The sequence below is a fragment of the Musca autumnalis genome, unplaced genomic scaffold (genome assembly GCF_047663935.1).
Source record: "Musca autumnalis isolate F117 unplaced genomic scaffold, ASM4766393v1 scaffold_2, whole genome shotgun sequence".
In the NCBI taxonomy this organism is placed as follows: Eukaryota; Metazoa; Arthropoda; class Insecta; order Diptera; family Muscidae; genus Musca; species Musca autumnalis.
The window spans coordinates 93,965,981-93,979,178 of NW_027411755.1; the positions used below are offsets into that span (position 1 = coordinate 93,965,981).

The 13,198-nt window shown below is 36.0% G+C and overlaps 1 protein-coding gene across 11 annotated transcripts in view; it reads left to right on the top strand.

The window, feature by feature from the left end:
* Window positions 1-13,198, top strand: part of Ufd4 (ubiquitin fusion-degradation 4-like) — a 64,653-nt gene that overhangs the window by 13,605 nt on the left and 37,850 nt on the right. For all 11 annotated transcript variants that reach the window (XR_012410306.1, XR_012410305.1, XR_012410307.1 and 8 more), the window contains exons 2-4: window positions 4,229-4,295; window positions 11,233-11,372; window positions 11,448-13,182. Coding sequence is in view for 8 of the 11 variants with exons in the window: in XM_073968459.1 (XP_073824560.1) it covers window positions 11,233-11,372; window positions 11,448-13,182 (1,875 nt within the window). In the remaining 3 variants the exon portion in view is untranslated. The remainder of the gene's footprint in view (window positions 1-4,228; window positions 4,296-11,232; window positions 11,373-11,447; window positions 13,183-13,198) is intronic.

A 13,198-nucleotide genomic window follows, 5' to 3' on the forward strand; every position in this document is an offset into this window, starting at 1 on the left:
CTGTTGCAGTATCATTTGTTTTGTGTACGTGAGGCTTACCTATGTATTCCCATGTTGATCGTGATATGATTGAAATATCAGATGCTGTGTCGATTTGTAATTTGACTTGTTTCTTGTTTATTTCCACGGTGGTATATTTTCGCAATTGTTGAAATTGGAGTTGCTTTGAAGAGAATACAGCGTTGGCGTTGTATTTTGTTTTGTCCGACTTGACTGCAGTTTTGTCTGTGGTGGACTTGCCTCGTTTTGCGCTTTTGCAAAAGTTATCCTTGTGACCTGTCTGCTGACACTTTGAACATTTATGATTTTTAAATGGACAGTATTTTGAGTAATGCATGTCTCCGCATAACCAGCAGGGCGTTTTAGGAATTTTATGGGAATGCTTGTTGTTGTTCTTGGCGAATTTCTTGACTGCGCATATTGATTGCGATTGATGCTCGATCAATGTATTGTCTGTTTTCAAATCCATGAGTCGTTGAGTTTCATCTACAAGCGTGTCTAGAGTTGTGGAGTCCTTTGCTTCGTCTAGCAATTTGAGTAAACGTAAGCGAATGTCGTTGTCTTTGCTTGATTGTAAACCTAAGACATAGATTAGACACTTGAATTGATCCACTTGCATTTCATTTAGCTTGAAGAGTTCGCACTGTAAGTTAACTCTACCGGCGTATTCCTTATAGTCTTCTCCTTCAAGTTTTTTCATTTGCAAACACTTGTAGCGTTGAGACACTTGAGTTTCTACCTTACCAAATAGTTTGTTAAGTTTCTCCAGGGTGTCTTTGAGACTCATTTCTGTTGGATTCTTTGGAAGAACGTAGTTCCTGAATCTTTCGTGAACACTGTTTGACATCTTTCTCCAGAGTAACGCAACTTTGTCATGATCGTCCAGAGATTGGGCTTCTTTTTCGAAGACATGTTGGTAGCGATTGTACCACGCTTGAAAAATTAATCCGCTTTCCGGTTCATAAACGAAGTCTGTCATGGAATGTGAAAGAGATTCCATTAATGCTGCTTTTGAAGTGCTGGGACTCGTAGCATCTTTGGTGTTTCCAGTACTCTGTGCTTGAAGTAGATTTGTTAATTGTTGCAGTAACTGCGTTTGAAGATTCATAGCCGCTTGCTGTTCAGCTAGTAATTTCACAATGTTCTCGCTTGACATTTTATGTGCAGTTGATTTTTGCGTAGATGAATTGAAATTAAAGAATTTATTTCCTTATTCACCGTCCTCGTCGCCAGTTGTTGTACTCTTACGTTTGAGTAAAAGATTTAGTTGTGCTTTTATGTTGTAAATAAAAGACTTATTGATAAATTAACAAACTTAAGCAAGATTTATTCTGTTTAATTCTGGAAAACTGAAATACGTTACAATAGTTGATGTGCGTGTTACTACTTGTGGTGTAATACAATGACTGTGTTGTCTGAATGACTGAAAGAGACTGACTGAGTGAGAAAGAGTATAGCATGAGGGTAGCAAGTGTGTGTGTGTGTATGTATAATAACAATGATGCCTAGTTTCTGATTGTTTACAGTAGAACCCTAACAATCCATGATTCGCTGGAAGGATCCTGGTGCTGATTTTATACCCGGAGTGAGGCGATTAAATCTGTATAACCCTTTGTGAGTATTAATAGTTAGCAAGTCTTTGCTTTGATCGTCGACTTCTACTTGTAGATATGCGTCAGAGAGATCCAAATGACTAAATATCATACAATCGTGACAATCTGAGAGGATACTGATTTGGTTCAATTGAATTGTTGAGACCCGTGGAATAGTCTGCACAAATTCTAATTTTTCCGTTCCTTCTACTTACGACTATTGGCGCTGCAAATTTTGAAGAATTGACTGGTGTGATGATATTTGCTTTTTCAAGTCTATCTAGCTCTGTTTCTATTTCTGTTCTCACTGGGCGTTTTGCAATGAATGTTTCTTTTGCGTCTGGAAGAAGTTTAATATGCACTTTGGTTTTTGTACAAAGGCCAAGACTACTGTTGTCGAAAACAGGTTTGAACTTGCTTCTCAGGTTTGATATGTATTCATCGTTTGATATTTGGCGACACCAAGCTGAAATTGGTTTGTCCCAAAGGTTAAAACTTTGTATCCAGTCGATACCCATTATGTTTAAGTTATCGATTTCCGTGACGTAACATTGTAGAGTTAGCGTTTTGTCTGATACCGTTATGTTGCATTGACACTTTCCGATTAGGCTGATGCTGTTGGAATTCACGTCTGTTGCAGTATCATTTGTTTTGTGTACGTGAGGCTTACCTATGTATTCCCATGTTGATCGTGATATGATTGAAATATCAGATGCTGTGTCGATTTGTAATTTGACTTGTTTCTTGTTTATTTCCACGGTGGTATATTTTCGCAATTGTTGAAATTGGAGTTGCTTTGAAGAGAATACAGCGTTGGCGTTGTATTTTGTTTTGTCCGACTTGACTGCAGTTTTGTCTGTGGTGGACTTGCCTCGTTTTGCGCTTTTGCAAAAGTTATCCTTGTGACCTGTCTGCTGACACTTTGAACATTTATGATTTTTAAATGGACAGTATTTTGAGTAATGCATGTCTCCGCATAACCAGCAGGGCGTTTTAGGAATTTTATGGGAATGCTTGTTGTTGTTCTTGGCGAATTTCTTGACTGCGCATATTGATTGCGATTGATGCTCGATCAATGTATTGTCTGTTTTCAAATCCATGAGTCGTTGAGTTTCATCTACAAGCGTGTCTAGAGTTGTGGAGTCCTTTGCTTCGTCTAGCAATTTGAGTAAACGTAAGCGAATGTCGTTGTCTTTGCTTGATTGTAAACCTAAGACATAGATTAGACACTTGAATTGATCCACTTGCATTTCATTTAGCTTGAAGAGTTCGCACTGTAAGTTAACTCTACCGGCGTATTCCTTATAGTCTTCTCCTTCAAGTTTTTTCATTTGCAAACACTTGTAGCGTTGAGACACTTGAGTTTCTACCTTACCAAATAGTTTGTTAAGTTTCTCCAGGGTGTCTTTGAGACTCATTTCTGTTGGATTCTTTGGAAGAACGTAGTTCCTGAATCTTTCGTGAACACTGTTTGACATCTTTCTCCAGAGTAACGCAACTTTGTCATGATCGTCCAGAGATTGGGCTTCTTTTTCGAAGACATGTTGGTAGCGATTGTACCACGCTTGAAAAATTAATCCGCTTTCCGGTTCATAAACGAAGTCTGTCATGGAATGTGAAAGAGATTCCATTAATGCTGCTTTTGAAGTGCTGGGACTCGTAGCATCTTTGGTGTTTCCAGTACTCTGTGCTTGAAGTAGATTTGTTAATTGTTGCAGTAACTGCGTTTGAAGATTCATAGCCGCTTGCTGTTCAGCTAGTAATTTCACAATGTTCTTGCTTGACATTTTATGTGCAGTTGATTTTTGCGTAGATGAATTGAAATTAAAGAATTTATTTCCTTATTCACCGTCCTCGTCGCCAGTTGTTGTACTCTTACGTTTGAGTAAAAGATTTAGTTGTGCTTTTATGTTGTAAATAAAAGACTTATTGATAAATTAACAAACTTAAGCAAGATTTATACTGTTTAACTCTGGAAACTGAAATACGTTACAATAGTTGATGTGCGTGTTAATGCTTGTGGTGTAATACAATGACTGTGTTGTCTGAATGACTGAAAGAGACTGACTGAGTGAGAAAGAGTATAGCATGAGGGTAGCAAGTGTGTGTGTGTGTGTATGTATAATAACAATGATGCCTAGTTTCTGATTGTTTACAGTAGAACCCTAACACAAACATCATAGTCCATAGCCAAAATGAAGAGTTTTAAGCATCACCCACCACTATAGTGATGTTAAACCACAGAAGCAAGTAACATCGTATCCTACGAACTTAGAGAAGAAGAAAATTAAGATATTTTCCAGCATCAATCAATACCTAATAAATAAGAATATGGATAACAAATGTCCCTATTGCGACGCTGTTGTCTTGTCGACATCAAGCGCATTTTTCAATTCTGCAGCAAACTATCTCAACAACACTATTAAAAATTAAGGTGTTGACTTACTTAAAGCTATTAATCTTCAACAGCAACATCCTTAGTATTTAAGAAAATAATAAATTATCAAATTTTGATGATGGCCTTTGTAGTATTCCTTTGTAATTAACTTATATTAATTAAAAGTATAATTGTAAATTAATATTTAACATACATAATCCTGATTTTTACACAATTTAATCTAATGCCTTCTTTTCAGGTAAAACAAAAAACCAAGTTGGATTTTTTCTAAACGTGTTGTGATACGGATTAAGCAAAGCACTAAGGTAAGTTTATACACAATAAGTTTTCGACAATGTGTGGTTTATACACACCTGCTCAAAATAATAGATACACCATGTACATTTTTCTTGAAAGAGTTAGAGTTAGAGGTTATATTTATTTAAAGAAATTGAGAAAACGTTTTTTCTTATACCTCAAGGCCATAAAAGTATAGCAATCAAACAACGTAAGTTTTATAAAAAATGAATTAAGTTTAGGTAATGTTTCCACTAAGGGCAGTAGATTTGCTGCTCATTATTAGATACACTTCAGCTAAAATCGGAAATAATAAACTTTTATTAATTTTGCATATGGAATTTTGTTGAAAATACCTTACTTCTTGAGTTATCCCAGGTGACATTTCGTAGCATACTTTCATCGTTTTTATCCGTAAATATTTACCACAATGTTCGCATTAGGAGGGAAATAATAGCTTCGTTCCAGAACTAAAAAGTTTTTACACATTTTTACCCGAAATGCTTTCCCGTAAACCAAAAAAGTTGCAAAATGTTCACTTCTCTTTGAACAAAAATGGCGCTGAATAGCTTTCTCTTTAGAAACTTTTTACGCGACAAATTTGAGCGAGCAAAAATGTTCAACATGTTTGTCGCCTTCTGATTGGCTGACACGACGACGTTGACAATTGTTCCAGATTTTTTTACGTTTCTGCCATTTTTTCGTTCCCGTACATTTTGGAGAAATGTGTGCGTTGAACTCATTTTTGACAGTTTTCTCTTGCATATTTTACCATTAAAAAAGTACTGGAACGAAGCTAATGTTAAATGCCATAAAATGAACAAAAATCGGAATCCAAATGCGTAATGATGAAATATTTGAAAAATATTTCTGTTTATTGCAAGTACAATTAAATCCGCAATACTTGAGAAGTGGCAGAATATACCTCCAAACAATATAGTGTACCATGGGCAAAATCAGCCCATGAGCCAAACGCTGCCTAACATGGACAGGCAAGGATAGGTCAGTACTATAAAGGCATCTTAAAGAAAAATTTATATTAGAGACGACTGTATTGATGTGTTGGTTAAAGCTTAATTTGTCATCAAATACAACACCAAGCAGCACAACTCACTAAAGCTAGGGTCACATTAGGCAAATATTTGCTCTAGCGGCCGGCAGTGTGCGCTTTCTGAGAGCAAATGAACGTAAATAATGCATTGCAATTTATGCTCACTTGCTCTCAGTAAACACACACTCCCTGTCGCTGGAGCAAATATTTGCCTAGTGTGACCCTAGCTTAACAAATTCAAAACAGGCTGCCAATGAAAGCAATGAAGACAACTTTAACCTGTTTTGGTCATATGGACCAATTAAGGGCAAATACCGCCTTGGACCCCAAACACACAATTTCAAAAGTAAAGCACAGAGGAGACTCTTTTGTGGTATGGCGTTGTATGAGTGCTTCCGGTGTAGGAAATCGTGTCTTTATCGAAGGAAATAAGGATAAGATGTATTATTTAAACATTCTGAAAGGATAATTTGAAATTTAGGCGCTGAAAAAATGGGATTTGGGATAACAGTCCAATTTTATCAACATATGAGCCCGAGCACAAATCACATATTTTTCCAAAATGGATGCTATGTAACTGTCCAAAAGTGATTCAAACACCACCTCCCCGATCCCCGGATTTAAATCCTATAGATAATTTATGGAGTATTTTGGAGACAAATATAAAAAATCGTAACATCTAATGTATAGGAACCCTGAAAAATGCCTTGCAGGAAGGATGGGAAAAAATGCAGATATCGTGCACCGAAAATTTAGTTAAATTTTTGCCAAAAAGGCTAAAAGCTGTAAAGGATACCAAAGGATGTCATACCAAGGGCTGAAACCCTAAAAAATCCTTTTTGTTTCATGAAACTTTTAGATATACTTTTCACTGTGAGGTAGAAATCGATGTTGTTTAACCATTTTTATTTTTTTTTTTTATCTAAACTTATCTGAATTTTGTTAATTTTATTTTATAATATTTAAGTTAAGACACTAATGAAACAATATAAAAAAGAATGAAATCGCTATCATTAATTAACTCTTAGAAATCGCAGTTTTAATGAAAGAAAGTGAAGTGGATACTTTTAACTGTGATTCACTGTAAATAAGCCTCACAGGCCAATATTTGATATTATTTAGCCACAATTCCCTAATTAACAAATTATACAATAAAAAAGAACCAAATTTTAAAATTAATGGTAGCAATAATCTATACTAAGAATTCATTGAAATCAAGTAAAAATACCTCGAACCACTGTCACTAACTAAACAAAACAGTCTAGTAAGGCAGTGCAAAAGGCTGGCGGGACACAAAATACCAAATGTATTAACTGTTTATTGCTCTCAACAAAAGAGTAATAATAGTTACTGAATACAGTAGAAATCCTACAAATTAAAAAGATATATATAACAGGAACGTTTCAAAAACCTAGGAATTATACAGACAATATAGACAAGGCTCCCCAGCCTTTAAACAATATAAAAAATAAAGTATCCCATAATTAAGAAGAGCGCAGATATTCCAAGACTTTAAGCCTATAAGAATAATTAGCACACGTAAAATTACGTAAGGCCAAAGGCAGCTGATTCCACAGTTTCACTGCCCTAACAACAAACGATTTTTCACCAATGGAAGTCAAAAATCTAGGCAGCAGAAATTGTGGATTTCAAAATACAAAACTATCCCTAATGAGTCGGAGTTGCTCATAACCCGGCGTTTACAAATGCCAGTAGTGGCAAGACAATAGCAAAAATACAAACCTTTTTCAAAAATACATTTATAAATTTTTAAATATGTATAGAGAAAAGTATGAATGTATTGGCGAAAATGGTTTGTAACTTTGCTATAGTCTTGCCAATACTGTCTGTGTGTAAAAGCCTAGTAACCCTATAATGACACTGCAAAATACGAAGATCAAAATAATTGGTAAAATACACCCCAAGAAAATCACCAACAAACAATGATACATGATCACTACGTCGCAAGTTATACACATAACGAACAATTAAATTAACAACCTTTCCAAAACGTTGCATATGACCAGAAGAGGTGCCACTAATGACTTCCAAACAATAATTAACATGCGACATCAACAAAGATACGGTCACTCTCTGCCTCACAAATAGAGGGAAATAAGCATCAAGGCAATACAATCTCCGAAGTTGAAACCTCACACGAGACAATAAAACATCAATGTACTTTTTAAAGTCCAACTTACGATCAATTATAACACCAAGACATTTCATTTCATCCACAAATTCCACACACAAAGAGTTCACACAGATATTAACCAGAGCCTGAGCTCCAGGATGATTGAACAGCAAAGCTTTTGTTTTACTCCAATTTATCGCAAGACCATTGGCCGATATCCATAACGAAATTGACAGCAGAACAGAATTCACCAATGTTTCCATTTCAGTCACACAACTATCCCTAAAGGGTTGTTTACACCATCTATCAATGTCGTATGAGATGCCAAATTTTCTACCTGCGAATGTTGTACACATAGTGTAAACACTATGAAAATTTTCATCGATCAAAATGATTTGGCAACTCATATGTAAATTTTTCATTTAGGGAGCGCTCTATTTGATACGGCATTCTCGTATGTAAACATAAATTTATCAGCTGTTTTCTGACATTCTCAAACAAAAAATGAAAAACAAAATCTTTTAAAAAAGAAAATGGAAAGGTATGTGTATTTAAATATTCAGTAAAGTAAATAAATGGCGCTTATAATGTTATTTTCACATCGATTGGTCGAAAGAAGCAGTCTTTGAAATGATTGTTTGGTGGCAAAAACATGAATGCCTCTATAACTCCAAACACCAATTCTACCAATTCAGTTTCCTTCAACCAAAATTAAAATTTGCGCAAAATTGCAACTCAACAATAAACGTAAATAATGACAAAAGCAGCTGTTTTTATATTTTTAGGTTATGTCATACGAAAATAACACTTTCAGGTATGAACGCACAAATTGAAAGTTGTATGGATGACATCAATTTTGACAAACATAGAGAATGTCGAATGGGTGAAAGAAATGGCAGCTCATATGACATTGATAGATGGTGTAAACAGCCCTTAAGGAACAAATGTACATCATCCGCATACAAAAATAAACTACATCTTTCATCAACAACCGATTCCACAATGTCATTAATGAACTTTATAAATAACAGAGGACCCAAGACAGAACCTTGAGGAACCCCACATTGAACACCACAAATATTTTGTTGATATATTCAGTACACATCTATCACTTTGTGATCCCATTATTTTTATACCCTACACCACTATGTGAGGAGGGTATTTATTATAAGTTGGCTGTGGCCAAAAAGTTTGTAACGCATCGAAATAATGGTCGTAGACCCATACTTACATATATATACCAGAATGAGTCGGTCCATCTAATACTTATAATCACGCTACAGGTCGCAATTTTGGTCGGATCGTTACCAAATTTTGGGTGTTGATGGGGGTCCCGGAGAAGAAGAGGAAGAAGCCTATTGATTTTGATTTAGTTCGCCATTTGGTATAAAACCCAGACAGGTGAAAAATTGAGTAACTCCCTAAAATAAATTTTTACGAATGAAAAGCTTATGCAAAGGTGTAGTGGTGTAGGGTATCACATAGTCGGCTCGTCCCGACTTGCTCACTTGTTTGCTACTATTTTTGAGTTACAGTTCTTCGAAGTTGCCATCCATCGCTTACTTTTAACAAAAACACTGTGCGACAAAAAAAAAAAAAAAAAACATGACAAGGAAAATCGAGGGGGGTTTGGGAAATATTTTTGTTAAACATTTTAATCCTCATGCGGTTCATCAAAGGGGTCTTTTTTGTCCTTTTTTCGAAAATCTTTCAAGAATATTCTATAAAATTGTTCGCCATAAAATTTTACTATAGGTCCCAGAATACACCAAATCTGTAACTCTTGTCTAATCGCCAGGAATCTCTAAAAATGAAAAACACGTTTTAGGGTTAAAGTCGGACTTCATCTGAGTTTATTCAAAATTGTCCCACAAAACATAATTTTAGAGAGGTGATGTCAGAGACAAAAATATTCTTCGTCAAATTTCACTATGGGTCACCACAAAGAAATGAAATGTCTATTTACATTTTATAGCATGAAAATTTTGCTGAAAAAACATGAAAATATTTCCCAATTTTTTTGATGAAAAATTTTTCTTCTTTTTTCGAGTTTGTACATGGAAGTAATATGAAATTTGGTTATAGATGAAAAGTGCCAAAGGATGAAAAATTCTACACAAAATTTCACTATGAGTTTCAAAATAAACCATAAATCCATGTGCACTATTTCCTTAAAAAAATTAGGTTACAAATTTATATATATTAGGATGAAATTATATGTTTTAATTTTGGACTTTTCATTTCATATAATTCCATACTGGATCAAAATCTAGCAAAATTCTTTACTTTTTGAGAATATTGTTAAAGAAAGAAATGCTTCAAATTAAATTTCATTATGAGTCTCTGAATAAAAGAAATCTGTAACCATAACTAATAACATTCTTAGCAGCACTTGTTTTTGATATATAGGTTTTAGGGCCATATTTTCCAATTTTCATACAGATTGTCATAGTGATTGAAAAATATAAATATCTTATTGATGGTTTTTCGTTATAAGTTCATAAAGAAGACATTGTGCGTGTTCAATTTAAAAAGCTTTAAAAACATTTGTGTTGAATATATATTTGAAAAATATGAAAAAAAAACCCAGATCGGACCTGCCAAAATTGCGTATTTTTAATACTTTCAACTTAAATTCCGTAGTTAGGATAAGCCATTGGTTACTTATATTGCATGCGAAAATACATTAGAGGTCTACGGCTATGGTCCAGTGAAAATATAGGTGTATTATGGGCTCTCACATGCACAATTTGGTGTGGTCCAAAAAACTACAATGATGGCACTCATTCCCACTTTGGTGGCATTAACGGAATAAACCTTAGAAATTTACATAAATGACTATATCCTAACTGGACAAAAAAGACCCATTTGATGAACCGCATGAGGTTAAAATTTTTAACAAAAATATTTCCCAAACCCTGATACCTGAAATGCAAGGATTCCAAGATATCTAAACTCGAATATTTCGAAAAATTTAAAAAAGGGCGGAATTTGCCCCGCCTATTTTGGTTACTTTCCGACTTTAAAAACGCCGATACACGTGTCTCATATTTTTAGCTCTACTTTCATAATCTACTCGGGTTTTCCCATCATTTTGAAAAAAATTGAATTTTGTTGCACAGTGTAATATGCGTTATGACCGATTGACTATTGGGTTATTTCATAACAAAAACAAGCTCGATGAGGAGTCTGCTATCAAAACACCTTAAGTAGATGCGGAAAATTTGACTTTGGACTACATGTCAAATGTTTAGTGTCGTATAACACCCGAGCAACAAAATTGTTGCCCTCATTACAATGTATCCACAACATGACAGAAAGATAACAGTTGCTTTAACGATTCAATGTTTTTCATGATCTAAGTAGAAGACCCCGACAGATCAGTAAGCTTAGCAAACAAGATTGAAATATATATTGTCATTCGTTTTATAATTCCTCACCCGCAGAAGAAGGTAAACGTTTGTTTAAAAGTTGAGGGTCATCTACAGAAACAACATTTGTGTCAATAATATGCCTGTTCCAGAACCTGCAAGAATCTACACATTTTTAATACGATAACAACTTTTTCTTTATGTTATCGAAAAAATAGAAAAATGTGTAGATTCTTGCAGTTCTGGAACAGACCATATGTGAAATAATTTTTATAGCAGAATTGAAGTTTTTTTGTTTGACATTCTTTCTTCATACCTTTAGAATCATAATTGAAGCTTATGTAGGAATTAATAGTAAATTCTATATGACACTGTGATGATGTTGGAATTGTTTCATTATTTATTTACAGATGGGGGACGTTGATCCAGAAACCCTCTTGGAATGGCTATCAATGGGACAGGGCGATGAGCGCGATATGCAACTGATTGCTTTGGAACAGTTGTGTATGCTTTTGTTGATGTCTGATAATGTGGACAGATGTTTCGAAAGGTATAATATGTCAACAAATTGTTTTATTCGATTATGTAAGCGTTCTAATATGTGTCGTTTTGTTTTCCTTTATAGTTGTCCACCAAGAACTTTTTTGCCAGCACTTTGCAAAATTTTCCTTGATGAACTGGCACCGGAAAATGTTTTAGAAGTCACCGCTCGTGCCATTACCTATTATTTAGACGTTTCTGCCGAGTGCACTCGTCGCATAGTAGCTATTGATGGAGCTATAAAAGCTATTTGCAATCGTTTAGTAGTTGCTGATTTGTCATCTCGAACATCTCGTGATTTGGCAGAACAATGTATCAAGGTTTTAGAACTGATTTGTACGAGAGAAGCAGGCGCTGTATTCGATGGTGGCGGCCTAAACTGTGTGCTGTCGTTTATTCGAGATTGCGGCTCTCAAGTTCACAAGGATACTCTTCATTCTTCTATGGCTGTTGTTTCGCGTTTGTGTACCAAAGTAGAGCCGAATACTCCTTGCATTCAGAATTGTGTGGAAAGTCTTAGTACTTTGCTTCAACACGAGGATCCAATGGTTTCAGATGGTGCATTGAAATGTTTCGCTTCCGTCGCTGATCGTTTTACTCGAAAGTGGGTTGATCCTGCGCCTTTGGCTGAGTATGGCTTAGTCAATGAGTTACTTAAGCGTCTAAGTAATGCCGCGGGTCCAGTTGGAAATGCTAGTTTGAATGTACCAAATGCAACTACACCGACCGCTGCTGGGCCGTCGGCTTCAGGCGGTCACGGAGAAGCAGTTACAGCTCCTGTGACTACATCTATTCAAAAAACGCAATCTGGTGATACAAGTCGATCTTCTCAATCGATATCCACAACGATTTCGCTCTTATCGACCTTGTGTCGTGGTTCATCTTCAATCACTCATGACTTATTACGCTCTCAACTACCAGATGCTATTGAAAGGGCACTTAAGGGTGACGAAAGATGCGTTCTAGATTGTATGAGATTGGCTGATTTGCTACTTTTGCTGCTTTTCGAAGGTCGTCAAGCTCTCAATAGAGTTAGCGCTGCAGGGGGACAAGGCGGTCAGCTGGCTTCTCGTACACGTCGTAGTGATTCTACTGTAGAACGAACTCATCGTCAATTAATTGATTGCATACGCTCTAAAGACACAGAAGCTCTACAGGAAGCAATTGAATCTGGTGGAATTGATGTGAACTGTATGGACGATGTTGGACAAACGTTGTTGAATTGGGCATCGGCCTTTGGTACGTTGGAAATGGTGGAATATTTGTGTGAAAAAGGAGCGGACGTTAACAAAGGCCAACGTAGCTCTTCTCTGCACTATGCTGCTTGCTTCGGCCGACCCGGTATAGCAAAAGTACTTTTAAAATATGGTGCTTATCCAGATCTGCGTGATGAAGATGGAAAAACGCCTTTGGATAAGGCCAGAGAACGCAATGATGACGGACATCGTGAAGTGGCTGCCATACTACAATCACCTGGGGAATGGATGGCTGCAGGACATAGTCTGGTTAATAAGGAAGGTTCAGAAGACAACTCTGCAATTGAGCCACGTGGAGATCCAGAAATGGCCCCAGTTTATCTTAAATTGTTTTTACCAATGTTTTGCCGTACTTTCCAAGGTACTATGCTGAGCAGTGTTCGTCGAGCCAGTTTGGGCTTAATTAAGAAGATGGTTCAATATGCAAATCCACAAGTTCTGAAAGGCCTCTGTAATTCTCAACCCGATACATTATCAGTAGATGCAGCAGTAGTTGCAATAAGTTCCAACTGTAATTTGGGAACGCTTCTTGTAGAGGTTGTGGCCAGTGTCCTTGACAATGAGGTATGTAGAATGTTTC